The 27,352-nt window shown below is 58.9% G+C and overlaps 1 protein-coding gene across 2 annotated transcripts; it reads right to left on the minus strand.

The window, feature by feature from the left end:
- BLACAT1 (BLACAT1 overlapping LEMD1 locus) lies at positions 1 to 26,823 on the minus strand. Of its 2 annotated transcripts, none has more exons than XM_068995761.1 (3): positions 26,740 to 26,823; positions 1,968 to 2,142; positions 1 to 1,674 (listed from the first exon to the last, which is right to left on the minus strand). In XM_068995761.1, exon 2 carries the CDS (start codon positions 2,100 to 2,102, stop codon positions 2,001 to 2,003), a length of 102 nt encoding a protein of 33 aa, XP_068851862.1. In that variant the 5' UTR covers positions 2,103 to 2,142; positions 26,740 to 26,823; the 3' UTR covers positions 1 to 1,674; positions 1,968 to 2,000. The 2 variants fall into 2 exon arrangements, with proteins under 2 accessions (XP_068851862.1, XP_068851863.1); XM_068995762.1 differs by lacking the exon at positions 26,740 to 26,823 and adding an exon at positions 11,509 to 11,576.
- Between the last annotated feature and the right edge of the window lie 529 nt (positions 26,824 to 27,352).

Below are 27,352 nucleotides of genomic sequence, written 5' to 3' on the forward strand. Positions count from 1 at the left end.
TTATTTCTTCCTCTGGCATAGGAATTCCGATAGGAAGCGCTCTGCTCTGTGCGTGGAAGACGCCCGTGCTTATTTACAAATGCCACGGTTATTCCCCCCCCCCCCCAAAAAAAACCCAATCCCCGAAAAATAGATGTACAGTACGGATTCCTATGGCTCCTGGGGCCGGGAGATTCCCGAGGAACATCTCAGGAGTCCCTTCCCGATGAAATCCGGGCAGCTGGGATTAAAAAAAAAAAAAAAAAAAAAAGGACAATAAAAAGAGATTTAATTCTTTGATCCATCTCGGGCAGCAGGAGGGAGAGGCTCGAGGATGGTTCTGTGCCTTTCCCTCTTTTCCAAGGATCGATGCAGGCTGGAATCAGGAAAATTGATGGGGTGGAGCAAAATCCTGGAGCAAAGCCTCAGGTTTAAGTAGGGCTTTGTGGAGTCAGGACCTGCTATGAGCCTGGCTTTGGTTTTGCTGGTTTTTTGTGTGTTCTTGCATAGGAAAAACCTGGAGAAACAGGAAAAATCGGAGGGTTGGGAGCCAGTCCAAGGTCATTTCTGCATAATTAATATTTTTCTATGTGTCTCAGTGTCAGGCTGTCCCTCTGGATTTATCCTGGAAGAAAACAAGGCTGGAATTCCACCCTCATCTTTACACTTGTGATAAACTCCAGATTAACCCCAAATTAAGTCTTTAAATGCATCGCTCGTGTGGCCACCAGGAATCCTTGTGCAAAAACGAAGTTACATTCAGGAAATGCTCTGTGAGTTCCGCCAACTTCCTCGGATTTCTGTTTGGCCCAGAGCTGATCCTGAAGGTCCTCGCCAAGGGCAGCGCTGGGGATGCCAAGGTGGAATTCGGGAGGATCTGCTGACGTGCAAAAATAGGAGCAGACAAAGTCAGCGTTTTCCCAAAGCAACGGGAGCTTCCCTGGGCTTACCTGGAGCTGCCTGGGCCTTGTCCTTGCAATAACATTTGGAAAAACGCTGAGTTTTGGGGCAGTCGCAAATTGTTTTGGACCACAGGAAGACTGGAAGCAGCTGGAAGAAAATCCTGCCCATGGCAGGGAGAAAGGGCAGCTTTGACCGGGTGATTTCTGGGGAAAAAACATTTTAAAGGGTTTTTTGTTGTTGTTGTTTGTTTGTTTTTTCTCTTGGCTGCAGGATCCATTCCTTGGATGCAGGAATTGCCCTGCCTGGAGCAAGCAGAGCCCGTGGTGAGTCCAGTGCTCCAGGTGGAGCTGGCTGGAATTCTGTCCTGCTGGGGAATGTCTGCCTCGGGATCTCCAGGGTGATATTCAGCTCCTTTTTCCCCTCTCCAGCAGAAGCTTTAGGAATGTGGTAGAGGATGAGGAGCTCAGGCTGCAGCTTTCCCCTGGCTTTCCTCCTGCAGCCGCTGCTCATGGCCTTCCAGCTGAGTGCACGAACTTTCCCGCAGCTTCCACCGGGGCCGGGCAGGATCCCTCCAGCACCAGGATCCCTCCAGCACCAGGATCCCGTATCCACCAGGATCCCGTATCCACCAGGATCCCTCTAGCACCAGGATCCCTTATCCACCAGGATCCCTTATCCACTAGGACATCTCCAGCACCAGGATCCCTCATTCACCAGGACAATTCCAGCACCAGGACCTGGGTGACATCCTCGGCGAGGTCATTCCCGGGCTTTGGCTCTTCCCTGGCCTTCCTGGGGAGAGGAAATGAGAGAATCCGCGATAAATGAGAGAATCCGCCATAAATGAGGGAATCTGTGGGATAAATGGAGAACCCGCGGGATGAATGAGCAGATGAAGCAGCTCCCCCCGTTCTCCCCCAGCCCCTGACTGCTCAGCTCCTCTTCTCTGCCAAGCACCATCCCAGACACTTTGGATCAGCCCCTGAGCCCCCCGAGACCCTCCCAGACAGGGCAGGCAGAGGTGACACCGCCGGGGAGGTGACGAGAAGGAGGCACCCGCAGTCCCCCCGGCAGTCCCGGCGTACCGAGGGGACAGGAATGGGGTCCCGGGCTGCTCCTCACACGGCCGTCTCCTGCCCCCCGCTGGCCTCTTCCTTCTTCCTCTTCATCTTGCAGAAGCCGTGGAGGCCACAGAAACAGGCGAAGGTGAACTGGGGCATCCCCCGGAGCAGGAGAGGCTCGGGAGCGACCCCGGGAGACCTGGATGGGGACAGGGAGAGGAGTCAGGGCGGCAGCTGGGAGTGCACGGGCAGGAGGGAGGGTGGAGAGCAGAGCCCCAAATCCCAAATCTGGGACATAAAACTGGGACATCACCCTGGAGCGGGACACATCTCATCCATCTTCAGCCTCTCCCTTTCCCTTTCCCTTTCCCTTTCCCTTTCCCTTTCCCTTTCCCTTTCCCTTTCCCTTTCCCTTTCCCTTTCCCTTTCCCTCTCCCTCTCCCTTCCCCTTCCCCTTCCCCTTCCCCTTCCCCTTCCCCTTTCCCCTTCCCCTTCCCCTTTCCCCTTCCCCTTCCCCTTTCCCCTTCCCCTTCCCCTGCCACTCTCTCCCAAATTCCCCACCCCGCCAAACCCGTGGAGACCCAAACTCGCCCCCCAGCCCCTCTCTGGCCAGCAGGGAGCAGCGGGATTGCATCTCCCGGTGCCCGTGGAGCTGAGGATCCCTGGGGTTACCCCGGCACAGGGGCAGCACCGGCGGTGCCGGCACAAAGGGGCTCAGCTGGGACCGAATTCCCTCTCTTTGTGTCCGTTTTCCAGCAGATAAAATAATGCCCCAAAGCCCAGCCCACGCCACGGCCCAACAGCTGCAAAATGTAATTATGCAAATGCAAGGCTGGGAGGTTTTAAATAAATAACAAATCCTCACAGAAATGCTGTCTGAAGAGAAATCTTCACTCGCTCCCTGCTTGAATTCGGAGCTTTTCATCAAATCACAGAATCCCAGACTGGTTTGGGTTGGAAGTGACCTTAAAGCCCACCCAGTGCCACTCCTGCCATGGGCAGGGACACCTTCCACCACCCCAGGGTGCTCCAAGCCCCCATCCAGCCTGGCCCTGGACACTGCCAGGGGTGGAAGCTTCCCTGGATAACCTTCTGTGCAGTTTGCAGATGGTTTTGCCCCAGAAGGGGCAGTGCTGGTGCTCAGGGAGAGTCTGGATTTGGGATCAGTTCCCATCAACACCAGCACGGACAGGGAGCACTCGGAGCCTCAGTTTACCCTCTGTGGACTGGGATGAGCTCGCAGGGTTTGGGGCACTGTTTGGGGCTCCCCATCCCACAACCCTGTCAGAGTTTGGAGCAGCCCTAATTCCCAGCAGGGCCAAGTGGGAGGAAATGAAGCAGCCAGAGCAGGTGGAGCCCCGTCGGTGACAGCGGTGACAGTGCCGGGGGGCGATGCCACATCCCTGCCTTCCCCTTCTCCCCCTTTCCAAGGGGCCCAGCTGCAGCACAAAGCCCGAAACATCCCCTTTAATTCCCTCCTGCCGTCCGCGGCCATCTGGGTACCTGTCTGGGGGCTCCCAAATTCAATCAGGCCACCTCTGGAGCTCACAAATCCCCACGGCCGCCCCTCTAATGAGCGCCCCGCTCTGAATGGCTTCCCCGCACCGCGGCGGGTCCCGGCGTCCCCTCTTTGTGCGGCCGCTTTTTGTGTTCGCCAGCGCCGGGATGGGAATTCGGAGGGAGCGGCTGGGGCCGGGGGGCCCGCGGGGGCCGGGGGGGCCGCTCACCTCCCACCCCCGCGGCCTCCCGGGAACGCGCGGCTCCAGCTGGAGCGGGGAAGGGGAGGTGGGAACAGGGAGAGCTGTGGGGGCTGCTCCAGCGCTGCCTAAGCCCGGTCTGGCCGATGCTTTCCTTGCTCCGGGGGTGTTTAACGCTGTCCAGAATCACCCCCCACCCCCCCCCAGACCTCCCAGGGTGGTCCCCAGGGGTGCCCTGTGCCACCTCACATCCCCCCCGTGCCCGTCCTCCCCCTCCGTGCAGACACAAAACCACCCCGAGAGCCTGGGGGGTCTGGCTGGGACCCCATTAGGGACCTATTGAGATATTTAGAGGGGCTTGTAGCGCGCGGGCTTTTCAGGCTGACCCTCTGCCTCCCATTCAGGCAGGGGACAATGATGAATGAGCCCCGGAGAATGGAGGCAGCCCAGCTGAGGCCGACGCTCCTGTTCCTCTTGAAAAGGTGGAAAAAGGGATCCTGGAGGAGCAAGGAATAATTAAAAAAATTAAATGGACTGGCTCGGGCAGCGCTGACAGAAGCCCTGGCTGATTTGCAAGGGCCGGGCAGGCACCCCAGCCCCGCGCTGCCCTTTCCATTCAAGGGAGAAGATCCTCGGGATAAAACTCGGCTGCAGCCGAGAAAATGCGCGGAGCATTAAAAATGTAAAGCTGGAGAATTCTCTTTAGTCAACTGCATCACCGCGGGCCGTGTTTGTCACTGTCACAGTGATGAATTGGGAGCTGTCTGCAATCAGCATGCTCACTTTAATAATGTCACTTTCCCTGAGCCCGGAAAAATATCTTTCTGAAGCAGCTGGACCGAGTCTGTTCCTTAACCCAGCAATTCCCATTTCCCTGGGATTTGCCAGGCATTCGGGAAAGCTCCTGGCACCAGGAGCAGGTTTAGGAGGGAAGGAGAGCAGGGATGGCTCGGCACAGCCTCACTGCAGGGACACTCCCAGGTGACACCAGTGGCCGTCAGCCCCCGGGTTGGGATGCTCAGGCACCGGGATCTTTCATTCCAGCTGTTTTTCCTCCCTCTCCCTCAGCTCTCCTACTTCTGGGAGACACCCTTGAGTTGACTTTTTAGCGAATCGGTTGGAAAAAACAACAAGTTTTGCGTTTGAACCCCCGGATTTCAGAGCTGCCTTTGCCGCGGGCGTGCCGGGCGCGTTCCTCGGGAAAGGAGATCATTTGCAATGGAAATCGGGGCTGTACTTTTTGCAGGGAGCCGAATGGAATTGGATTATTTGTGATGAAATGGAGAAAAAAAATCTCGTTTCATTTGCCTTTCGCAATAACCAGTCCACCCATACCCACAGCCACGATTTTTAGGAAGGACTGATGATTTGGGGATCACCAGCCTGGCTTTCTAAAAGCCACTGAGGAAAACACCCTTGAAAGAGTCACAGCTGGGGCTTGCAGGGATTCCCTCCTGAATCCTGGGCTTCTCTGGGTGATGGGGATGCTCCACGCACGGACCTTTGCCTGGGATTCTTGTTCCTTTTGGTTTTTCAGCATCCAAAGTTCAGCTCCTGCATCCCAGAACTCTCTGTTGGGGCATCCTCTCCCTGTGTGGACTCAACCCCTTTCCCACACTCCTCGTCCTCCTCCTCCCAGCCCCCAAATCCATCCAATTTAGCATTTTTCCAGCCAAGCTTTCAAACTCATTATTTCCTAGCCTGGCTTTTTAATTTTCCCCCCCCCCCAAAAAAAAAACCTCGGACACTTCTCTGCTTACAACCAGTCCTAAGCCAAACCCCACTTCAAAGCTGCTTCCCTAATGAGCAGCAGAGCTTTAAAAACCCAACAACAGAGGAGCCAGAGGAGGGGATAAAACCGACCTGAAAAGCAGCACCATCCCTTTAAGGGGAGATAATGAAGGGAGAAGATGTTGCCTGGCATGTTTGCAGAGAATCGCTAATTAAAACATCGCTTCTGTAAAGTCTGCTGATCCCATTGATTCTTTCCCCCCACACAGTTAATTTGCTGCTAGCAAGGCAAAGTCGCCAGGGTCCTCATTATAAAAATTTCACTGGCTGCAGCTAATGGTTGTAATTAATAGGTGCAATAAATTTCAAATGGGCAGCCGGGGTGTTCATTAGCTCGAGGCTGACTCAGCACCGGTGGCCTCACCAGTTCCTAAATAACCATTCCCAGGCAGCCGGGAGGAGGAGGAGGAGGAAGAAGAAGGTGGCACAACTGGTGCAGCCGTAATTCCCCAGCCAGGGCAGAGCTGGGTAAATAATTCCAGGATTTGTGTCCTTTAGGTCTCGTTTCTTTTTGTCCCGCCGGTGAATTGTCAGTGCAAACCTTCCTCCAGCTCCCCAGCTTTTCCCAAAAGCCTGGATTTGGGGTGAGATCAGCACTCGAGGAACTGAACCCTCTGAGGCAAAATATCCAACAATAACACCTCACATCCAGGCATGGATCAAACCCAGGCATGGCTTGGGTCGAGGATTTGGGATTTAATGTGGATTTTCACGTCCTGGTTCCTCCTCTCCGGGCATCCCGAGCCAGGGTTGAACTTCAAACCCTCCCAGGCTCCTGCTGAGCATCATTCCCTGCCTGGAAGATCCCATGTGAGCACCAACCCTCCCAGGGAGGGCACTGGGTGTCTCACAGGGCCGGGTGCTGCCACAGCTTTGATTAAAAACCTCAGCTTTTCGGTTCATTATCATCTGGCTGTAATTAAAATATTCATAATTGGCACGCTTCCCCCAATTATCCCCTGGCACCGGCAGCCGCGGGGCTGGGTGACCCAGCAGGGAGGTGCTGCTGCTTCCCTGCACTCCCCATCCCAATCCCTGGCGGAATTTGGGAGCTAGCGCCCTGTCCCTGCACATTCCCGAGGCAGAATTTGGGCTGGTGCCCCCCAGGGATGCCCAGGGGCTGATGTGGCAGCGCAGGGGCTCCGTGCCGGGACACGAGGCTGTAATTCCCACTCCAGGCAGGACAAGCCCGTGCCTCGCCCGGTTTTGGGATGCTCCAGAGCCCGGCAGGAGCCCGGCCGGAGGATGCCTCCCTCACTCATTATCTGTAATTAGTGCTTGTCCTGCTCTCCACCATCACTCCTGGGAGCTCAGGAAGGACCAGCGAGTGCTGGAGGAGTCCAGCTGCTCCAGAATTTGCCTTTGCCGGGTGTTTTTGGGCACAGAACTACCCGGGAATGCCTCGGAGCCGCTCCTCCTCCAGCTGCTTTCAGCCCAGCGCTGGGATGAACTGGGAGTCCGCCGGGCGCCTGTTCAGAACCAGCCGAATTCGCGAAGATGCTTTGAAAATTCCCACCCGATCCCGCTTCTTCCGCCCTGCCGTGAATGTTTCATCAGCCGGGGCAGCCGCGGAGGTGGCCCAGCCCTGCCCTGGCCGCGGGCAGCGCTCGGAGCCGTGCGGGCGGAGCCGCGCCAATCGAAAGGTGCCCGGGAGGTGATGCCAGCCGGGCTGGGAGCTCGCCTGGCGCTGGCAGCTCCTCCTCGGAACGATGGAGCTTTTCCAAGGGGCTCTGCCAAGGTTTTCTGCTCGGCAGCGCTTTCATGGGAACGCTCAGGGGGCGCTCGGGGGACCCAGATCTGGGATGGGGTCTGTGGGATGGGATGAGCAGGAATGGGGTCTGTGGGACATGATCTGCGGGATGGGATCAGCAGGAATGGGGTCTGTGGGATGGGATCAGCAGGAATGGGGTGTGTGGGGTGGGATCAGCAGGAATGGGGTCTGCAGGATGGGGTCTGTGGGACAAGATCTACGGGATGGGGTCTGTGGGATGGGATCAGCAGGAATGGGGTCTGCAGGACGGGGTCTGTGGGACAAGAGCTGCAGGATGGGCTTGGTGGGATGGGATCAGCAGGAATGGGGTCCATGGCAGTGGGATCTGTGGGACGGGGCTCCTGCGAGCCCCTGACTGAAAACCCCGACTCAGATCTCTCCAAATCTCTCTGTTAAAGCTCTGGGGGGCCTGAGGCTGGAAAACAACACCAGGAGATTGGGCACAAAGTTGCCAGGCCTGGCTGCTGACCACCAGCCACCCCCACCAGCGTGCCCAGCCCGTTTCCTCCCCTCCCAGCTGCACACAACCGGCCGTGCTCCCTCCGTTCCTTTCCAGCCTCATTCGTGCCTTGCTAAAGGAAAAATCAATCCAATGAAAGGCAGCGACAGCCATTCCCGAGGCTGTGGGATCCAGGAGCACAGACAGGCTGCCCACATTCCTGCCTGGAGCTGCTGTGCCCATGGTAGGCATGGAAATATCCACAGGGGCCAGTGTTTGGGGCTGTCCCATCCCTGGAGGTGGCCAAGGCCAGGTTGGATAGGGCTTGGAGCACCCTGGGACAGTGGAAAGTGTCCCTGCCCATGGAATGGGATGAGCTTTAAGGTCCCTTCCCACCAAACCATTCCAGGAATCCTCGTGGTGACAGCGGGGACCATCCCGAGAGGATTTTCCTTCCCCACCACAACACTTTGGGTCGCAACAAAGCAAAATGGCAAAAACGGGGGAGGTTTGGGTTCCTTGGCCCTGCTCTCCCCGCCTCGGCACCCTCATTCCAGGCTCCCAGGGGCGGGGGCGGAGGGGCCAAGCCAAGCGTGTCCCTCTGCCCGGCGTGAATGGCTCGGGGCAGGCATTGTCACGGGTGAATTTTCTGAATGAGCAAATCCTCATTAAAAAATAATTAAAACAGCCCGGCGAGATTGGCTTAATTCCTTTCATTTTGACGGATGGTGTTTGGTTTGGATGATTTATGTGCCAGCTCTCCCGCTTTCATTGTCGGAACTCATGGGATTTCACCATTTTCTTCCTTCCACACCTCCTTGAGTCATGGGATTACAGCTGAACCTCAGCTTTTTCCCCCTTTTTTTTTGTTTTTTTTTTTTCCAAGGACTATTATTTTTAAGGATGCATTCCAGGCTGGTGAAATAAACTTGAAAGGCTGACACCCAAATGAGTCAAAGCTCAGGAAGTGAGAAAAGAAAAAACTGAAGGAGGGAGAAATTGCTCGTTTCCTGCTCTGCAAGGGAGGGTGGAACCCCAGGAGGTTGTTGGGGTGGCTGTGGAGGTGGTGGGGGCTGCAGGAATGGGATGGGGCCTGTGGGAGTGGAGTCTGTGGGGTGGGATCTGCAGGAATGGGGTCTGAAGCCGTGGGATCTGCAGGAATGGGGTTGGTGGGATGGGATCTGCAGGAATGGGGTCCATGGCAGTGGGATCTGCAGGAATGGGAACTGAAGCCATGGGATCTGCAGGAATGGGGTCCATGGCAGTGGGATCTGCAGCAGCTCCCTCCTCTCCTGCCCCATGGCTCCAGAAAACTTCACCTTTGCACATTTAAGAAGTCCCAATTTGCCAAACCCTGCCCTATAACTAAACCCATCCTCCTCACGTGCCCCTGGCCACCACCTCCCCTCACCACCCTCGTGACCCCGGCCAGGCCATGACCTCCTGGGAGCTGTGGGGACAAACTGGGTGGCCCCGGCTCTGTGGTGGGAGACGGGGCTGGAGGTGCCCAAACTTCTCTGAACCCCCTTCTCAGGGGAGCACAGGGCTGCTGCCAGCACCTGGAAAATGCCATTCACCCTTGGAAATGCCCTTGGCCTCTTCCCGGAGCTTTTGTCCCCCGGGATGCAGGTGGGGACTCTTTGAACCGTGCGAGAAAAGCTCCATCCCAAAGAAAATCCGCTCCCTCGCCGCCGCTGAATGGGGCCGGCCCCACCACCCCCGGCCCCTTTTGTCTCCCCTCCCTCTGCCCCATCCCTCTGGCTCAGGCCCTGCAAGGCTTCAATGCCCCCTTTCACTCGGTGTTTGGCCCCAAACAAATTTGAGTGGCTCAAAAGGGGCTCGGGGAGTCGGTGCGGAGGTGCCTGGAAGGTGGAGTCCCTCCTCTGTGTAGCCCATGGCTTTTCGCCCTACATGAGTTAGGGAAAGCAATCACATAGGAATAAAAAGCCATAGACCACAGCAGAGGGCTTACCCTGGACAAGCCAGCAGTCTTTGGGAAAAGGGGAGGGAGAAGGGAAAGGAGAATGGGGGGAAAAAGTGACTCTTTGGGCTAAGCTGTCCTCCCTCCTTGTGACCAGCGGGAGCTCAGCCCCAAAAACAGAGTGGGTTCCCCCACAACCCCAAAACCAGGATGAGTTCCCACCCCAAACCCCACTCAGCACTACGGAGTGGCTTCTCCTGGGTTACCCAGGGGTCAGGAAGGAGCAATCCCAGCCTGGAATGTTCCCCTCTCTCAGCAGGGAGCTGACCCCAGAGGAGGACCCCGCGTCCTGGATGCTGTGAGGAGCTGGGATTGCAGGGACAGCTTAAAAGCCGCGGTGCCATGGCCAGAATTAATTGCAGCGTGCCCCGGGAGCAGCCGTGGAATGGTTGATTTCCCCTCACCCGGTGTCCTGGCCACGGCTCCACCTCATCCCCGTCAGCACCTGGCATCCTCTCATCTGTGCTGCTTCCCAGAATCCCAATGAACCCGACAAACCTGGAGTTAAAACCCAGGCGGCCGCTCTGGCCGCAAATGGAGCAGCACAAATTTCCACCTGCAGATCCAGCATCCTTCTCCGAGCAGGAGCTGCTGGAGCCCGCGGGATAAATCCCATTTTTGGGGAGAAGCACTCACCTTGGGGTGCAGCCGCAGCCTGCCGCGCAGCTGTTTGGAAAATCTGACATGTAGGGCCACCAGGGGATTGCCCGGGCTGGCTGAGCAGGACCGGGATCTGAACCCCGTGGTGGCCCCGCTGCCCCCAGAGCTCACCTGGCTGCAGGGGCGGCGGGTGCTCGGCCAGGTTCATCCAACAGAGCCGCCTTTGTGGGCTCAGACAAAGGCCCAAAGAAAGGTCTGGCTGCCAACCCTCCTCCCGCTCGCTTCCCCCGCGGCCGCTTCCCCCCTCGCTCCCCCCCGGGCCTTTTCGGGGGAGTTTCCGTCTCCGGACCCACAAAACAGGCGCTCGGGACAAGGTGATGCGTTTCAGGGGGCAGAAGCTCTGCCGAGAGCTGGACACGGCCCTGATTCTTCAGGAAAAGCCTCTGGGCACCTGGGGGAGCTCCTTGGGTGGCACCAGAACTGCGCAGGTTGTCCCTGGGAATGCTCTGGCCTCCGCCTTTGCTCCCTCCCCCTGCCAGGACACGGCTCGGCTCGTTCATCAGCGGCTGTTAATTGCCAGGGGCTGATGAGGTCAGGGTGGGAGACTCCCCAGAATCCCTGGGAAATCCCGGTTCTCAAACGCCCCAGCCGCCAGGACGGGAGGCAGGGAGGGATTTTGCTGTGGTTTGCAGTAGAAAAGAACACGACTTTGACCTACAAACCGAACTCCTGGAGCGCAGGGCGGCTCTGAACTGGCATTTTCCCAAGGTTTTCCCTCTTTTATTTCCCATGAATGGTGAGGGGAAAGGGCCACCGTGTCCCCCACCTGTGACACGGCCACAGTCCCCTCCAGCCCCTCCCCAGGACGGTGTCCCCTCCTGGTATCCCAAAACATGGAGCTATTCCAGAGCGTCACTTGATCCCAAAATTCCATCCTTGGGAGCAGGTGCCGCTCTGGGAAGATCTTTCGGGAAAGCCCCCAGTTATGGGGTGCACGCCAGGAGCCCCACATGGGTCCCTGCACTCACCCACCCCTAACCCCACGGATCAGCCCCAGTCCCATTGCGCGGGGGGCGAGTCTGTCAATTTGTCCTTCGCGGCTCTTTGGGACGTGGCCCTGTGGCACCCAAGGCCTTCCCACGGAGGTGGCACCTGGCAGGGCACAGGCTGCTGTCCCCAGCATGGCAGCACGAGGACACGTGTCCATCCCAGTGCCACCATCCCCTCTCCACGCCGCAGGGACCCCAGGACTGCCCGGAGCCGCCGGCCGAGCGCGCTGAGCTCACCTTTGGCAGCGTGGCACCGTCTCCGCGGGAAGGGCCCGGTGCCAGCGGGGACAGGGCTGGCATGGCGGGGACAGGGCTGGCATCACCGTCCTCTCCTTCCCCCGGTCCCCGCGGGGATGCCCGGGGCTGGGGGTGCCCAGCGCTGCTTGGGGGGGGTCACCCCGCTGCTCTGAGGCTCTTTTGGACCCCCCCCAACCTTTCTCTTGCTGCCACCGCAGCACCCCCGAGCTGCGCGGGCACATGGCTGGGGTGGTTGTGCCGCGAGGGGCTGGGAGCGGAGGGAGGGAGGGAAGCGGGGAAGGAGGGAGGGAGAGAGGGAGGGAGGGAGGGAGCGGGGTCAGGTATTTCTCCATCCCTGGCTCCGGAGGGCCGCTAACAAAGGCGCTATTGAACTGCAGCCGCTCTGGTCTGTGAAGCAGAAACCTCTTGTATCTGCTCCGGTGCTTTGATCTCCCTCCCCCGGTGGGATGGGCATTACTCATGTCCTGCTGCTCGGGCACCGCTGCCAGCGCGGCACGGCGGGGACAAACCCCCGCTCGTCACCGCGGCGTCGGGAAATGTCCCGCCGGCATCACGCACCCGGCGCTCACCCCACTCCTGTCCTCCCTCTCTGCCTTTCCTCTGCAACCCTCCCCCCCCCAAACCCCTCCATCCTCGCAGATCCCAAACTTTCGGGGGTCCGCGCGGTGCTCAGCCGAGCGTAGGGGCGGGAGGAGCCGCGCTCTGCGCCGCGCATTCCTCTCCTGTAATTAAAGCCGGTGCGCTGGGTGGAGGGGGAATTTCCCAAAGGGTTTTACTGGCGTGTGGACAAGGGTCAGACAATGAGAACATTTGACAGGGTGCCCAAATCCGCTGTATCTTGGATACGCTCAAAGCCTCCCCCGTGCTCCTCGTCCCAGGCGCTCCTTTGGGGGAGGTGGGGGAGGTTTGGGCAGGTTCGGAGGTGGCGACGGCGCGGGGGGAGCTTGGGGACTCTCACAAAAACCCCGCAGCTTTCAACCCAGCCAGGCTGCCCCAAAAATGCCAATGCTTGAACAGCACAAGCTCTGGAACCACATTCCCAGCGGGATGAGCCTGGAAGTCCTGGGAAGAGGCATCAAACGCACCTTGGAGACTCTCAGCGCTCGGATCGGTGCTTTAAAAAGTGCTCTGCTGCCTTCAGCAGGTCCCTGCCTCTCTCCCTGCGGATCCAGGGGCACTGGGGGCTTATCCCGGTTTTGCCAGTCCCGTGGGATGCTCTGACAACCTGCCCGGAAACCATCCCAGTTTCCCAAAAGTGCTCGAGTGCCTTTGGAAATCTCACTCCCTCCTGCCTCTCCAGCTCATTTGCAGAAATCCTGGCGGCTCCCACAGCACCCAGAGGGGCTCGTGTGGGAATCGCCTCTGGAGCAGGGAGGCCCCTGGGGTGACCACACGGCAGCACCCAAAATGAGGGCACCCGGAATTAGAACACGGGAGGGATCCTCCATGGAGCCAAGGGCTCCCAGCACCATTCCCAAGGCGTATTCCTGCTTTTCCCAGCTCCCTGCCCGTGTCCCAGGAGTGGGGAGAGCCGGGGACATGGGCAGAGCCTGTTTGTGTCCCCGCCGTGGGGTGGACACAAATAAAACCCCCCGAGAACTGGGATGGACAGATGGACAGACAGATGGACGGACACTCCAGAGCAGAGCCGGGAACACCGTGTTTTCCACAGAGATCCACACCAGTTGCATCCCCATGGAGGCGGAATCAGCCTCTCTTTTGGGGGATCAGCTGCAGCTCCCCCTCCCCAGGCCCGAACCGGCTCGTGCCCCATCAGGCCCCGATTCCTGGTGGGTTTTTAAACATCAACCCTCAGAATTTTGGGGAGTTTGGGAGTCAGAATTTGGGCAACGATCCATTTGCAAGCTGTCTTGACAAGTGGCTCCAGCACAGCCAGATTAGATCTCCTAATCACATTTCCGAGGCGCCCGGGACCGTGGATTGGGGATTTAGAGAATATTCGTCATTGTAACAATGTCATTTCCCAGCCCTTACCTCGTTCTCCGAGTCATTATGCCCGGACTTTATGGCTTCATGGGAACATCTCCCAAGGAAAAGGGAGGCTCCGGAACATTTGTGGTGCAGCTGAAGGTGCGCCGGTTGTCTGTCACCTGCGCATCCCATGGACGGGGTGATTCCGGGGTTATTTATGGGTTTTAATCAGCTTCCTCATCACCACCTGATTTTCTACTGAGAGCTGCTTGAACAGAACCCAAATCTTTGCAGAATTCCTGATAAATCTTCCAGGAATAAAAAAGCAGGGAGGGGAGGGGGGACCAGGGAAGCTGAGGAACCCCCCCAGATCCTGCAAAGCTCGGGAGAGCAGAGCTCCCCTGCTTCCCTGCGGAGCTGAGGGTGAGACCACAGCATCTCCAACACCTTTATGGAGGCATTCCAGGGAAATGTGCTCCATAAATCCCTGTTTGCAGCCACAGCAGCCATGGCAGCAGCACAGGCAGAGCTGCAGCATCACAGGCAGAGCCCGGCTCCCTTCCCCGGGATGCAGCCATGGAAAACCACTTTGGGAAGGGCCAAACCGCTCCTGGTTTTTCAGGTGCACACACAGCCACAGGCTCCTTCCAGGGCACAGAATCCAGTGTGGAACTGCTCCGGTTTGTTTGGAGGAGGGAAAAGAGATCTTTCATTCCTGGCTGCTTTTGCACTTCGCTTCATTCCCGTTGGGATGCTCCTGCCCACCCGTCTCCAGGAGCGCAGGCGTTGCCCCCTGGCAGCCCAGGAGATGTTTTCCTTTTCCAGTGGGCATTCCAGGCTTTCCCTGAATCGGATTTGTGTATGAAAAGTGGGGCTGGAGAGGTGCTGAGGGGACAGTGCTGTCCCCACACCGGGCAGTCCCACAGGAGTGGCTTTTCCATGGGTGCCCGAGGTTGCAGGAATGCTCCCCCTGGGACAGTTTTGGGCCAGGAGGGATATTTTGTGTCTCCAGTTTGTTTGTGCCACTCAGCTTCAGGCACAACACCAGCCTGGAGGAGCTGCAACCTCTCCTTCCCACTTTTCCATCTGGAGCAGCACGCCGCTTCCAGCCCTCCTTCCCTCTCCCCCCAACGACTTATTTTAGGTGACAGGAAATGCAGCGAAAGGTTTTTGTTTGTACCGAGCAAAGTATCCTCCAACCCTAAATGATTTCGTTTCTCAGCTTGCTGGGATAATTCAGGGTAAATTCATTTCTGTTTGACCCCTCGGTGCTCTGCAAACCAACAAATCCATCCTGAGCAGGGAACCGACCCTTGGAGAGGCCCCAGGATCCCAAAATCGTGACTTGTGTGCCTCAGGTCACAGCCTAAATCCCAAATCCCTCTGCTCAGCCCCACTGCCCTTTGCAGAGCACCGATTCCTCCGGATTTATTTCCAGGTGGAAGGATGGGAGAGGCAGAGAGGGAAGGGACGAGATAATGACCCAGATCTGCTCCTGCTCCCTCACCATCAATTTTTCCATGGAGCCCATTAGGAGACGGCAACAGCAGCTTGGGAATCCAGGTAAGGCCCTCGCTAACAAGATCCTCCTGGGCCTTTTAGCACCTTCCTGGTCACAGATATTTCAGCTCCTGCAGCCCCAGCTGTAATTAACTCTGGGCTGCAGGAGCTGGGGGGGAATCTGTCTCGATTTGCTGGAGCAGCTGCAGGGCGGGTGAGGGATGGTTTGGATCAGGCAGGGATTGGAGCTTGATGGTCTGGATCAGGCTCAGTGGCTTGGATCAGGCAGGGATGGGGGACTGATGGTCTGGTTCCATCAGTTGTGGCAAGTCAGTGGTCTGGATCTGGCAGGGATGGGGGGGGGGGGGTCAGTGGTCTGGATCTGGATCAGGCTCGATGGTCTGGCCCTGGCAGGGATGAGGGATTGATGGTCTGGTTCCATCAGGGATGTGGGGTCAATGGCCTGGCTCTGGCAGGAATGGGGGAGCTGCCCCTGAGCCACCCTGGGTGCTTCAGGGGCCGGTCCCTGGTGAGGGATCCCTCGTTCTCCAAGTCATGATGACTTTTTGCCTTTAGGGGAACATCTCCCATGGAAAAGGGAGGCTCCAGAACCTTTCTTGCACTGGTGCTCTGGGCAGCTGAAGTGGCAGAGGGTGTCAAGCCTCACGCAGCTTTTCCTGCTCTCCCAGGGTTTGGGAGACCCTGTCTGGGTGCTGAGGGGCCAGGTTTGCTCTGGGTTTGGGGTTTCAGGGTTGTGCTGAGCAAAGGGAAGCTCCTGACAGCCGAGCTCGGGCTGACCCCAGGTCTCGGGCAGCTCAGTGCAACAGGCAAGTGATGCGTGTAGGAAATGTGGGACTGGAATGAGGCAGCACATGGAGAGGGAGCGGGGCCATCCCAGAGGCTGTTGGGCAGCCGGAGTGCTGGGTGCATCTTCAGCATTGGGTCCAAGGGGAGGCAGATGTGGGGCCACTGCTGGCCCTGTTGCTCCCTGTTATTCTCTATTATTCCTTGTTATTCCCTGTGATTCCTCATTATTCCCTGTTGTACCCCATTATTCCCTGTTGCTCCCTGTTGTTCCCTGTCCCCAGCAATTCCTCCTGTTCTGCTGACTCGTGGCACAACGTGGCACCTCTCAGCACGAGCAGGAATTCACCCGGAGCCGGTGTCCCTTTGCCGCTCCGGAGCTGGTCCCTTCCCCACTCGCCCCCCTGGGCAGGGCACTGGGGGCTCACTGTCCCCTCCCAAGGGACAGCCACACCTGCAGCGCGGCCCAGCCCCACGGGGACACCCATAGGGGCAGTGTGAGGGTGTCCCACACCTGTCCCTGAGCCTGCTGTCCCTGCCTGGAGCCAGCCCAGCCCTGCTGCTGCTGCAGGTCTGCCACCGCTCCCTGGGGACACACAAAAACCAGGAGGGGACATTGTCTGAGCCCCTCTGGGCACTCCCAGCCCGCTCATCAGAGAGGGGCCCAGGGCTTCTGTCCCCCTCCCCTCTCCTCAGTGGCACTGGAGCTGCTGGCAGGGAAAAATCCTCATTTACCTGAGCGGGTCTTGCAGTCCAGACGCGTGAGAGCACCAGGCACCGCCACACCACACGCACAGAGCCCCCACACCAGCCCCCAAATCCCTGCACGAGCCACTGGGACCCATCTGGGCTGCCCAGACCTCTCAGGACCCCCTCGTTTTCGGCACCACAACACACCTGAACGAACAGCAGCAATCAGGTGACACCAAAATCGCGGCAATTCCTCTCTCCAAGTCCTTAATCTGCTTTCTTCTGGCTGACATCACCGCTCAGGTTGATACACGAGCTGCTTCCCTTATCTTTCTTTGGGATTACCTCATCGGAGAGGACCCGGAGAGCCTCCCTCTCCCTCTCCCTCTCCCTCTCCCTCTCCCTCTCCCTCTCTCTCTCTCAGCTCGGGGCTTGGAGCTGCAAGTTTGCAGCCAGAGGAAGGAATCACTGGGATGCGGCTCCAGCAGCACCCCCAGCCCTGCCGGCCACTTCCTCCCGCATCCTTCCAGGATCCGGGGATATCCAGCCAGGCGCAGGCAGCGACAGATCGGCTCTCTGCCCTTCAGAAAGCAAGACGCACCTTCTGCACCAGGCAGAGGCTCCGTGGGGTTTGTTCCCCCTATAAACAATGCCAAAGTGGTCGCACGCACGCAGAGCCCAGACCTGCGAACCCCCCGCCTCACCTGGGAGAGACAAAAAAACTTAAATCGTAAATTCGGGTACGGGAACACCCATTCCAGCCCCGGCGGAACCCAACCGCTAACGAGCTCACGTGTAATTAACTGATAACTGCCTTAACATGTGTTGCCTGTAATTCTCCGTCAACATAAATAATGGGAATGTAGCATGAATATACACACACACCTCACAGATATTCATACGGAGATGAATTTTCACCAGCTCGGGATTATTCTCACCCAAAACAAAGCCAATTTCATTTTTCCCCAAGCTCACCAGATACCTCCACAAGAACAGAGCCGCAGCAAGCCACAGCCACCCTTCGGCTACAACACCGCCAAGAGAATTAAATCCATATATTCCCACATTCTCGGCACAGACTGAGGGCTCGGATCGCTTTGGGATGCTCCAGGCTGGCATCCCCGGGGATGCTGCCCAGGAAAGGCAGCCGGGAGCGGGGGGATGCAGGTGCCTGCGGGTGCTCCGCGTGTGCTCAGCGCCGATCCCACCGCGGGCTGAGCGTTCCCCCGGTGCCCCCACTCGCCCTCACGCACGCAACTCCTGCAGGCAACGCTCCAGACAAAGAAAGCGAGAGAAAAAAAACGCCGTCTTACTTTTTTTCCTCCTTTTTTTTTCCTCCTGCTTTTCTTCCCCCCTCCTCTCTCCTCCCGCAGCCTCACCCGCGGGACTCCAGCGATTCTTTTTTTTTTTTTGGGGGGGTGGGATCCTGCAAAGCAACTTCAGGAGGCGCCGGGAGCTGCTCGGAGCCGAGCGGAGGCACCGGGGAGAGCTCGGCCGGCGGAGAAGAGAAGGAACAAAAGCCCCGGCGCTGCCCGAGCGGTGCTGAATAGGTGTCTTCCTAATTGTAAAGGGGATTGTGAGGCTGTGTGTGGCTGCGGGGCGGGAGGGGGCGGGTGAAGGGGCGATGGGGAGAGGCCTCCCTCCCTCCCACCCGGCTGGGGCCGGGCCGCCCGCAACCCCGAGCCGAGCTGGTGCATAAATTATCTCCTGGCTCTCCATCTCTCGCCGCCGGAGCCGCGCATCCCCGGCAGTTTCCCATTCCCCGCACGGCGGATGCGGTACCCAGGGCACGGACCCCGCTGCCCCCCGCCCCGGGCAGCGATGCCGCCTCTCCTCTTCTCTCCACGGCTCTCCCCGGCTCTTCCCAGCTCTTCCCGGTTCGCCTCTCTCCCGCTTTCCCCCTTCCTGCTTTGTCTCCGGCCCCGTCTCGCAGCCGAGCAGACACAAAAGAGCCTCTGACCTGGGGGGAGAAATCCCCTTTTCCGGGAAAAAAAAGCCCACCCGAGGTCTCCGGTGCGCGCTTTGAGCAGGCAGGGGAATTAAAAATAGCTGGGCTAGCTCGGAATCGGAGGCAGCATTCCTCCCCTAATGAGTCTAATTAGCGGGGTGAGGATGGAAGCGGCTTTCCCTGCGTCTTTCCCTGTCTGCGAGCACTGCCCGCGCTCTTCCAGGGGCTTTTGGGGGAAAACGGCGTTTTCGCACTTCCAGGAGCTGCTGGGGCAGGAGCTGTCCCTGGGTGCAGCTCTCGACCTGCGCCTCAGCTGCCTTAAGCACCTTCGTCTCCAACCAGAGGGGTTCAGACAGGATTAAACCCCAAACGCGCATCCCGAGTCCTCAGGTGCTTGGCAAAGCAAAGACAAGTCGGATTTGGGACCTTTTTTTTTTGTTGTTGTTCCTTTCCGCGGCTCGCTGCTGTCCCTGCACCTCAGCTCTCCCAAATCCCGGGCTGTCAGTGGAACAACGGGGGATTCAGCGGGGATTTAGCCGGGCTCGGGAGCCAGATCCTCCTCCCGTGGCAGCGCCCGAGCCGCCTGAGCACGGCATTACCTCACCCCGAGCCGGGACAGCGGGTGCGGGGCTGCTCTGCCCTGGGGACACGGGAGGTCTCCGGAGGGGGGCAAGGACCCCTCCTGCTCTCTGCCCTCTCAATAACTCCCAAAATCCAAATTTTAGCCATTAATTTTGGCTGCGGGGGTGGGGGTGAGGCGCGGGATGGGGTGAGGATGGAGCAGGGTCCATCCTGCGCATCCTTCCCCTAAATAGGGATGGGACAACTGATGAATCCCCCTTGATGTGCTGGGCAGCTCATTAACTGATGGGCCTAATGAGCTGCTCGGGTTGTCCAACAAGCCAGGAGCGTTGGGACTGGGGGGACAATGTTGGATCTGGGCACGGGGTTGCCGGAGCAGGAAGTCCAGGCAGGCCAGGAGCGGTCAGGGAGGGCTGAGCCGTCTCCCAGCATCTGCTCCGCTCTGACATTGTGCTCACTTGGGCTTTTTTTTAATTGTCTTGATGTCCCTCATTTGCATAATCCCCCATAATGCAGCGCAGCAGGACTTTTGCTCTGAGCTAATAAATAGACGACAAAAATAAATGTGTCATGTAAGATTTGCTTCCATTCCTTGCCTTTGTGAGGGAGCTTTCACCAAGGAATGACGCCGGCGGCGTTGATCTCACAGGAACTGTCAGCCTGGCCTGCCACGAGCAGCGACTTCCCCTCGCCCCGGGTGCTCAACTTTGACCAGATGTTTTCAGCCGAACTCGCCAGCGAGCAGCAGGAAAAGGTGGCTGTGGAACGCCAGCATGCGCTCCTGGCCACCTGGGGATTGCCCCCAAAGCTCTTCCCCCAAATCACCCCACCCCAAAAATGTCCCCCAGGCCGCCAAAATGTTCGTTGTTGTGATTTTGCATCCCGTGATGGGCAGGCAGGTGCCTGCGGTGCCTCATTCTTGGGGTATTTAATTCAGAATTACGGGGCGCTGTGGTTTCCTCGCCTCTCCAGAGCCGTGCCCAGCTCTCCTCTCACGGCGGTGATGAACTACTGATGAAATTCGTTCCCTGAGCTGAGGAAAAGGAGCAATTGCTGTGCTATGAATATCCAAGTGGGCTCACGAGGCCGGGAAAGCGCCGTGTGTTTGCTGCAGGAGGATTTCCCCCTTGGTTTGACAAGAATTTATTCGTCCCCTTGCAAGAACTTGGCTGGATGGAGCTCGGGATGTTGATGGGAAGAGCAGAGATCCCTTAGCGGGCTCCGAGTGTCAAAACACGGTTTTAAAAGGAGTTTGCTGGGTGTTTTCCCAGGATGGAGCTCGGCTGGAAGTGCGGGAGCTGCTGGAGGATCCCTGGGCTCCAGAGGATCCCTGGAATGCCAGGCCTGTGAAGAGATTTGGGTCTGATGGAGCGATGAGACTCCTCAGATTCCTGGAGGTGTAGAAGGGATGTTTCCTTTGAAATTCCTCGGGATTTCACACCTCGTGCATTTCAGGAGTTGGGTTTTTTCCTCTTTCTTCCCCCAGCCCCTGTGATCCTGGAGGATTCTCAGCTCTGACCTAAGAACACTTCAGCATTTCCCACTCTTTTGTTTGCTGAGAAAAGCCTGAAAACACCAATCCTGAAGGGTAAAAGCCACAAGAGAAATAAAAACCTGATCGTAGGTGAAGTTCCTTTTTTTCTTTTAAACCCTGACCATTTAAACTCGTTTTTATGGCTGTGCATAACACGACTCTGGAGTGGGAGAGCTTTCCACCCTGGGAAGAGAAATTCCATCCACAACAACTCCTCTCCCAGCTCATCCCAGCGGCGAAATCTTCACCCCAATGGTCTGGACCAGCCCCTGAGCACCAGATCCATGTGCTGGGATGAGAGGCTGGAGCGCTGGGAGCCGGGAAGGCAGAGATCCATGAGGGTGGAAAGAAGGGAGAACCAGCGGGAGCGAGATGAGGCGCAGGAGCGAGGGATGGACGGCTGTGGAGTCTCCCTCCAGGATGCAGCGAATAATTTGCCTTTTCCCCACAGCACCAGGGCGAGAGGACGGGATCATCCGTCTTCATTACATCCCTGGAATAGGCTCTGTCAGGTTCCGCTGTAAAACCAATCAATATTCCCTTGGCCTGGCTGCCCACAGCTCCCGCCAGGCCGGGAGGAGCTGCACAACCAGGGAGGGCACGGGACATGCCAGGCACCAGTTTGGGTCCCCAGGGGGCTGAGGGGACACAGACACACCCAATTATTGCCCCGGGCTGTCCACACACGCTTGGGTTTTTAAAGGAGTTCACGCTTTTTCTCATCCGGCTCCCCGGGGGTTTTCCTTTTCCTTTGCCATCAAATCTGCAGGCAAGAGAACAAATCTCCTGCCGCAAAACCCCGCAGGAAGGAGTTGTTCAGGGAACAAAAAATCATCCAGGAAGGCCTTCTTTGCTCAGTTGCAGTCACACAACCCCGCTCCGATTGCAAAGCCAGCTCCAATCAGAGCTCCCACACGGAGCAAGGCACCTGCAGGGGAGCTCCAGGGATCAGCCCTTCCCAGGCCAGCAGCATTCCCGCTGTCCGGTTGCTCCCGAGAACCGCCAGAGAGAGGACAGACCCTGGAATGGGAGACCCTCAGGGCAGACACGTCCCTGACCACCACACCTTTGGACTTGGAATTTGGATTTGGGGTCTTTGGGTTTTGCCGGGAGGTGCTGCTGGAAGCAACCACAACTGGGGGTGCCTGGTTGGGGCAACCGCCCGGCAGCAGGCAGCCCTCAAACCGACCTCAGGCCTGGCGTGACCCCTCCATGCTCACCCTGCAGACCTTTCCCGGGGTGGGAACGGGGGTCTGGTGGTCCCCCCTGCCCTGGGAAGCTCCCCCAGGGCCGTTTCCACGCCTCGTGCCCGGGCTCCTGCTGCAACAAAAGTCTCTCAGCAGGCGAGACGAGCCCCATCCATCTCGCTCCCAACGCGGCCGCGCAACTAAAAATAAGCCAATAAAGGAGCAATCGCCTCGGAGCGGCAGCGGCAGCTCCTCTATCACAGCAGGGAGGGCTGCGGCAGCTGCGGCACCTGCGCCCGGCTCCGCGGCCAGCCAGGACCCCCAGAGCCCCCTGCCCCTCTCTGCCGTGCTGTGCCAGCAGTGCCAGACCTGCTGCTGCCCCACAGCCCCGGCTCTGCCTCGCTGGGCTTGTCCAGGGTGCTCCTGGGTGTCCCAGGGCACCTCTGAGAGTGCTGGCAGGAGGTGGGGACAGCTCCGAGCTCCCGGCGCTGCTGGGAGCAGGAGAGGGGCTTCCCTGACAGAGGAGAAGTTTCGGGTGGATACAGGGAAGGAATTGTGCCCTGTGAGGGTGGCACAGGGTGCCCAGAGCAGCTGTGGCTGCCCCTGGATCGCTGGAAGTGTCCAAGGTCAGGTTGGACGAGGCTTGGAGCAGCCTGGGATAGGGGAAGGTGGGAGAGGTGGAACTGGATGAGCTTTAAGGTCCCTTCCCACCCCAAACCCTTTCTGCAGACAACAGCGAATAACTCAAACACCCCAACCCTGTGTGTGGATCAACTTCTGCGGGGTGAGGACCCCAATTTGGGACAGCACTCCCACCCCTCCTTTCTGTCAGCTTTTAATGAACGATCTGTTCAAGTTCTGCTCCTCTCCACTGTCCCAGCAGCTGAATTGTGACTCTAGGGACCCCGATCCTGGTGGTGCCGCGTCCCTGTCCCTGCAGCTGCCGGCCCTGGGGCAGCTCCAGCCTGGCAGGACGCGCTGGGCGTTTGCCTCCGTTCGCGCTCGTTTGTCATGGAGATCTCCTGGCATTTTTTCAAGGGGAGACGAATTTCGGGGAGCTCTGGGCTCCGATTTCCCCGGGGCAATGGCTCTGCCGGGCCGCGCGCAGCGGAGCCGCGCTCCCGTCCTCCCGCTGCTCCTGATGGAATTTGATTCCGCGCTGCCAAATCTGCAGGGCTGCGAACACATTCCCGCTCCTGATTAATGGGAGTAATTTCTGCTTGAAAGAAGGTTTGAAATGAGCAGCCGAGGGGAAGCGAACGCTGAGGGTTCCCCCCAGTCCCCCCCTCCCCCGGCGCTCGCTGCTGTTTGCATTTCCCAGCTCGGGGATGGGCGAGCAGCTGAACAGACTCGCTGGCCCCGTTTCAGCGCGGCAGAAGGTGTGGGAGGCAGGGGGGCTGCAGGGATGAGCGGGGGGACGAGCCAGGGGACCCCCGGACCTCGGGCTGGACAGGGAAGGGACCCCCGGGCCCACGGAGCCCGGCCCGGCTCAGCCGCACCGGAGGAAAAGGGGACACCCGGGGGGGACACCGGGGGATTCACGGAGGGGACACGGAGGGACGCGGGGGAATACGGGGGGACACAGGGGGGACACGGAGGGCACGGGGGGACACGTGGGGGCTGCGTGGGGGGTTGAGGGGCACCAGGGGGCTGCACGTGGGCGGCCGGTGGGTCTAAATGTGAGGGAAAAGAGGGGTCCCTCCTGGGGGTACCCCGGCTGCGGGGTCGGGGGTGTCGCGTCCCCCCCGTGAGTTCAGCCAGGGCTCAGCCCTCCTGTCCCCAGCCTGGGGCGACGCTCCGGGGGTGTTCCCATCCCTGTCCTTCCCTCCCGCCCCATCGTTGCAGCCCCAGGAATCACGGGAGCTTTCCCCCGTCCCCTCCGTCGTCTCCCTGAGGAGCAGCGGTGGCTCCGCATCTCCTTTTCAATTTATTTTTATAAGGAAGGGGAAAGAGAGAGAGGGAGAGGGAGTCACATCCTAATCTGGCAAAATGTCAGGGAGTGATTCAGAGAAGAGGAGAGCGGCAGAGAGAGGCAGCCCACACAGGAGACTTGTTTCTGATTTCCAAATGTCAGCATGTCCTTTAATTAAATGCTGATTAACAGGGGACGTGCTCCCCTGCGCCGGAGCCGGGGCTGCTGCTGCTGCAAGCCGCGGCTCCACGGAGAGCCCGGGCACCGCTGCAGCTCTGCCAGCCCCGGGATGAGCTCCTGGCAGTCCTGGAGAGCCGCGGGAGCCGAGCCAGGCTGTGCTCGAGTCCCCGCTCCTTGTCCTGTCCCCGAGCTGGGACCCAGCCCGTGATTTTTGTCCCCATGTGAAGCTGCAGCGGGTGCAGCTGAGTGAATCTGGATGCAAACCCTGAGGTGGATGCTCTTGCTTTAGTTTGAGCAGCTCTTTCCTTCCTTAGCTCTCCCTGGGCACTCCAGCCAAGCTGCAAAAATGTTACAGGATTTGGGATCTCTGGGAACAGCCTGTGTCCCTCGGCATGACCGGCTTCGATGCTGCTCTTTGTCCTCTCAGGCTGCCTGGGCTTTGAGCTCGGTGGGAGGGTGATCCTTGAGGGAAGGAGGGCTGGGATGGGCCCTGGGCCGTGTCCTGGGGGTGACAAACCCTCGCTGACCCCTGGAAGTGGGGAGTAGCTCCCTACGGACACAGCCAGGCTGGGCAGTGTCCAGCTGCCTCAGTCCTGGCTGCTGTTCCCGAGCCCCAGGGGTTGATGGAGGTGGGATTGGGCATGGAGCAGGTGAGTCTGGGCAGCACCTGTGCCTCACTCCATGTCCCCACTGCCATTCCTGGCCTGGCAGTTGCTTTGCTGTGTCTGGATTCTCCTGGGGAACTTCACCAAGTGCCCTGGGATGGGTGATTCCCAATCCCGGCCCTGCCCGGCCCTTTGGGATGGCTCAGGATGGTTTTATAAGGGTTGGGGCAGCCCCACACGAGGTTTTTGGGACAGGAGAGGAACGTTCTGCTCTGCACCCCTGGCTGGCCACGGAAGTGCTCCCGAGAGGACAAAAGCTCTCCAGGCTGCACAGGAACTGGGGCAGGTCCTCTGGGGACCTGTGTCACACGGAGCCACTCGCACAAAGCTGCCAGGGAGGTGACAGAGCTGAGGCCACACGCCAGACAAGGCTAAATCTGAAACGGGCTGTAATTAAAATCAAGATTTCGGTGCCAAAACGGAGAGGAAAAGCTTTCCATGCTCATCCTGACACGTTCACAGCTCTGCCTGCTCCGCACATCCCTCCCAGTGCCACTGGAGGTCCTCTCTCCCTTTTTGTGTCACCTTGGGGGGTGTGAGACTGGGTGACCAGGGGCCCTGGGTGTCCCTTGCCCCGTTCCCAGTGCCATGTGCAAATCTCTGGGTGTCCCCTGTCCCTGTTCCCTGTGTCACAGCATCTCTGGATGTCCCTGTTCCCTGTGTCACAGGGCTCTGGGTGTCCCCTGTCCCTGTTCCCTGTGTCACAGGATCTCTCGATGTCTCTGTTCCCTGTGTCACAGGGCTCTGGGTGTCCCCTGTCCCTGTTCCCTGTGTCACAGCATCTCTGGATGTCCCTGTTCCCTGTGTCACAGGGCTCTGGGTGCCCCATGTCCCTGTTCCCTGTGTCACAGGATCTCTCGATGTCCCTGTTCCCTGTGTCACAGGATCTCTGGATGTCCCTGTTCCCTGTGTCACAGGGCTCTGGGTGTGCCCTGTCCCCATTCCCGGTGCCATGTGCAGCTCACAGCAACAAGTGTTCCCTCTCCAAACTCCCGCGGCGACGCTGCCTATTCCCAAGCGCCACCTGATGGCATCAGCCCCAGGAAGGATTTGTTGGACAACATTTGCACAGACACAGACACAGGAATCAGCTCCGAGGGTGGAAATGGGGAATGGGGCCGCCGAGAGCAGCCCTGGCCCAGCACCTGCCCCGCGCCCGTCGGGAGCAAAGCCGGGTGCAGGGAGTGCACAGCCGGCTCCTCTCTTCTTCCCAAGAACGCAAAAGTTCTTCCAAGCTCCCCAGCAGACAGATTCTCCTGCAGGATCCCCAGCAGACAGATTCTCCTGCAGGATCCCCACAGCTCCCATGTTTCTAATTCCCCTTGACAGGCCTGGAGAAACAGCTCTGGGAGAGCAAATGACACTGAAATCCCGAGAGCAGCAAGCCCCAAACACCTCCCACGGGGAAACGAGAGAGGAGCCACTTTCCTCTGCCACCAGACATGGGGTTTGTTGCACCAGTGTCACCTCCGCCTCCCTCTGGTGCCTCCCAGCTGCGTGTTGGGACCCTCCAAGCGGGAGTTTGGATACGCTGCAGCTGAAGGAGAGGAGCTCCCCCAGCACAGCGAAGAGCTTTGCACAGCCAGGAACAGAGCCAGGCTTCTGCCTGCCCCTTCCCCAAACCACTCCAGGGCAGGGGACACAGGTGACATTAACCAGCGCTGGGTCAGGGTCCTCTTTGAGCGTTAAACCCTCGGAGAGGGGAGTTTAACTCCGCCGTGCCCCCGTTTCACCGCTGCCTCTCCCCTCCCTCACTCCCCGGCGAGTGCCAGACACGTGTCAGGGAGAAGCTCCCGTTTGGGGCAGCCCCTGGATCCTCCCGTGAGCTGAGCAGGGCTCCCAGGGATGGATTCACCAGCTGGGATCCCTGGAATGAGCCAACCTGGCCGCGCCTGGCTCCCCAGGGATGGATTCACCAGCCGGGATCCCTGGAATGAGCCAACCTGGCCGTGCCCCGGCTCCGGAGCCCACCCAGCCGGCGGAGCCCACCCATCCCTGCTGCTCTCCCCATTCCCGATTTTGCCACACTCAGGGAGCACCGAGACCCCCCAAAATGAAGGCTCCCAGATGGAGAGACCGCAGCAAAGTGTCGGTGCTGGGAGGGACGGGGAGAGCACGCAGGAGGAGGGGAGGTGGCGGCGCTGGGGAAGGGGGGGGATGAATCATTCCGAGGGAGCCAGATTTCCATGATTCCCCCTGCCGGAAAATTAAAGTCTGCTCCGAGTTTGCATCCCAAATGTGATTGCTCTGGGCTCCCTGCCTCGGAAGGCACGTACCTGTCTCAGCAGCCGGCCCTGGCGGGCTCAGGGTCCATGCTGGCTACCTGGCAGCGGGCTCTGCCTTCTGTTCCCGCTGAGCAGCATCTCTGCTCTGCACACCGAGGGAGTTAAAAGCTGCAACTTAAGGGCTCGAGGGGGGGTGGAGGTGGACGCACCCGCTGAGCATGAAAAGCAGCCATTGGCTCTGCCTCGCCGGCTGCTCTGCCGCTGGGTTGGGCTGAACATGTGTCATCCTTCCCCTCGGCTCCCCTCGGCTCCCGGGCGCTGGCCGGGCCCCCTCGGGGCCGGCGAGGCGGGGAAGGAGGCGCGGGGTGAGGGGGATAAATCCTGGGAAGGAGGGGCGTTATTGAGGGGACAACCCTCGGGAGGGAGGGGTGTTATTGAGCGGGATAAATCCTGGGATAGGAGGGGCGTTATCTAGGGGGATAAATCCTGGGAAGGAGAGGCATCGTTGAGGGGGTACCCCGGGGAAGGAGTTGTTGTACCCCGGTGTGATGAACCCCAGGGAAAGGAGTCCTGTTATCCCAGGGGGGATGAACCCCGGGGAAAAGAAGCGCGTTATCCCAGGGGAGGAACCCCGGGGAAAGGAGTCCCTTTACCCCGGAGCGAT

Source organism: Aphelocoma coerulescens, chromosome 26, assembly GCF_041296385.1.
Source record: "Aphelocoma coerulescens isolate FSJ_1873_10779 chromosome 26, UR_Acoe_1.0, whole genome shotgun sequence".
Classification (NCBI taxonomy): Eukaryota; Metazoa; Chordata; class Aves; order Passeriformes; family Corvidae; genus Aphelocoma; species Aphelocoma coerulescens.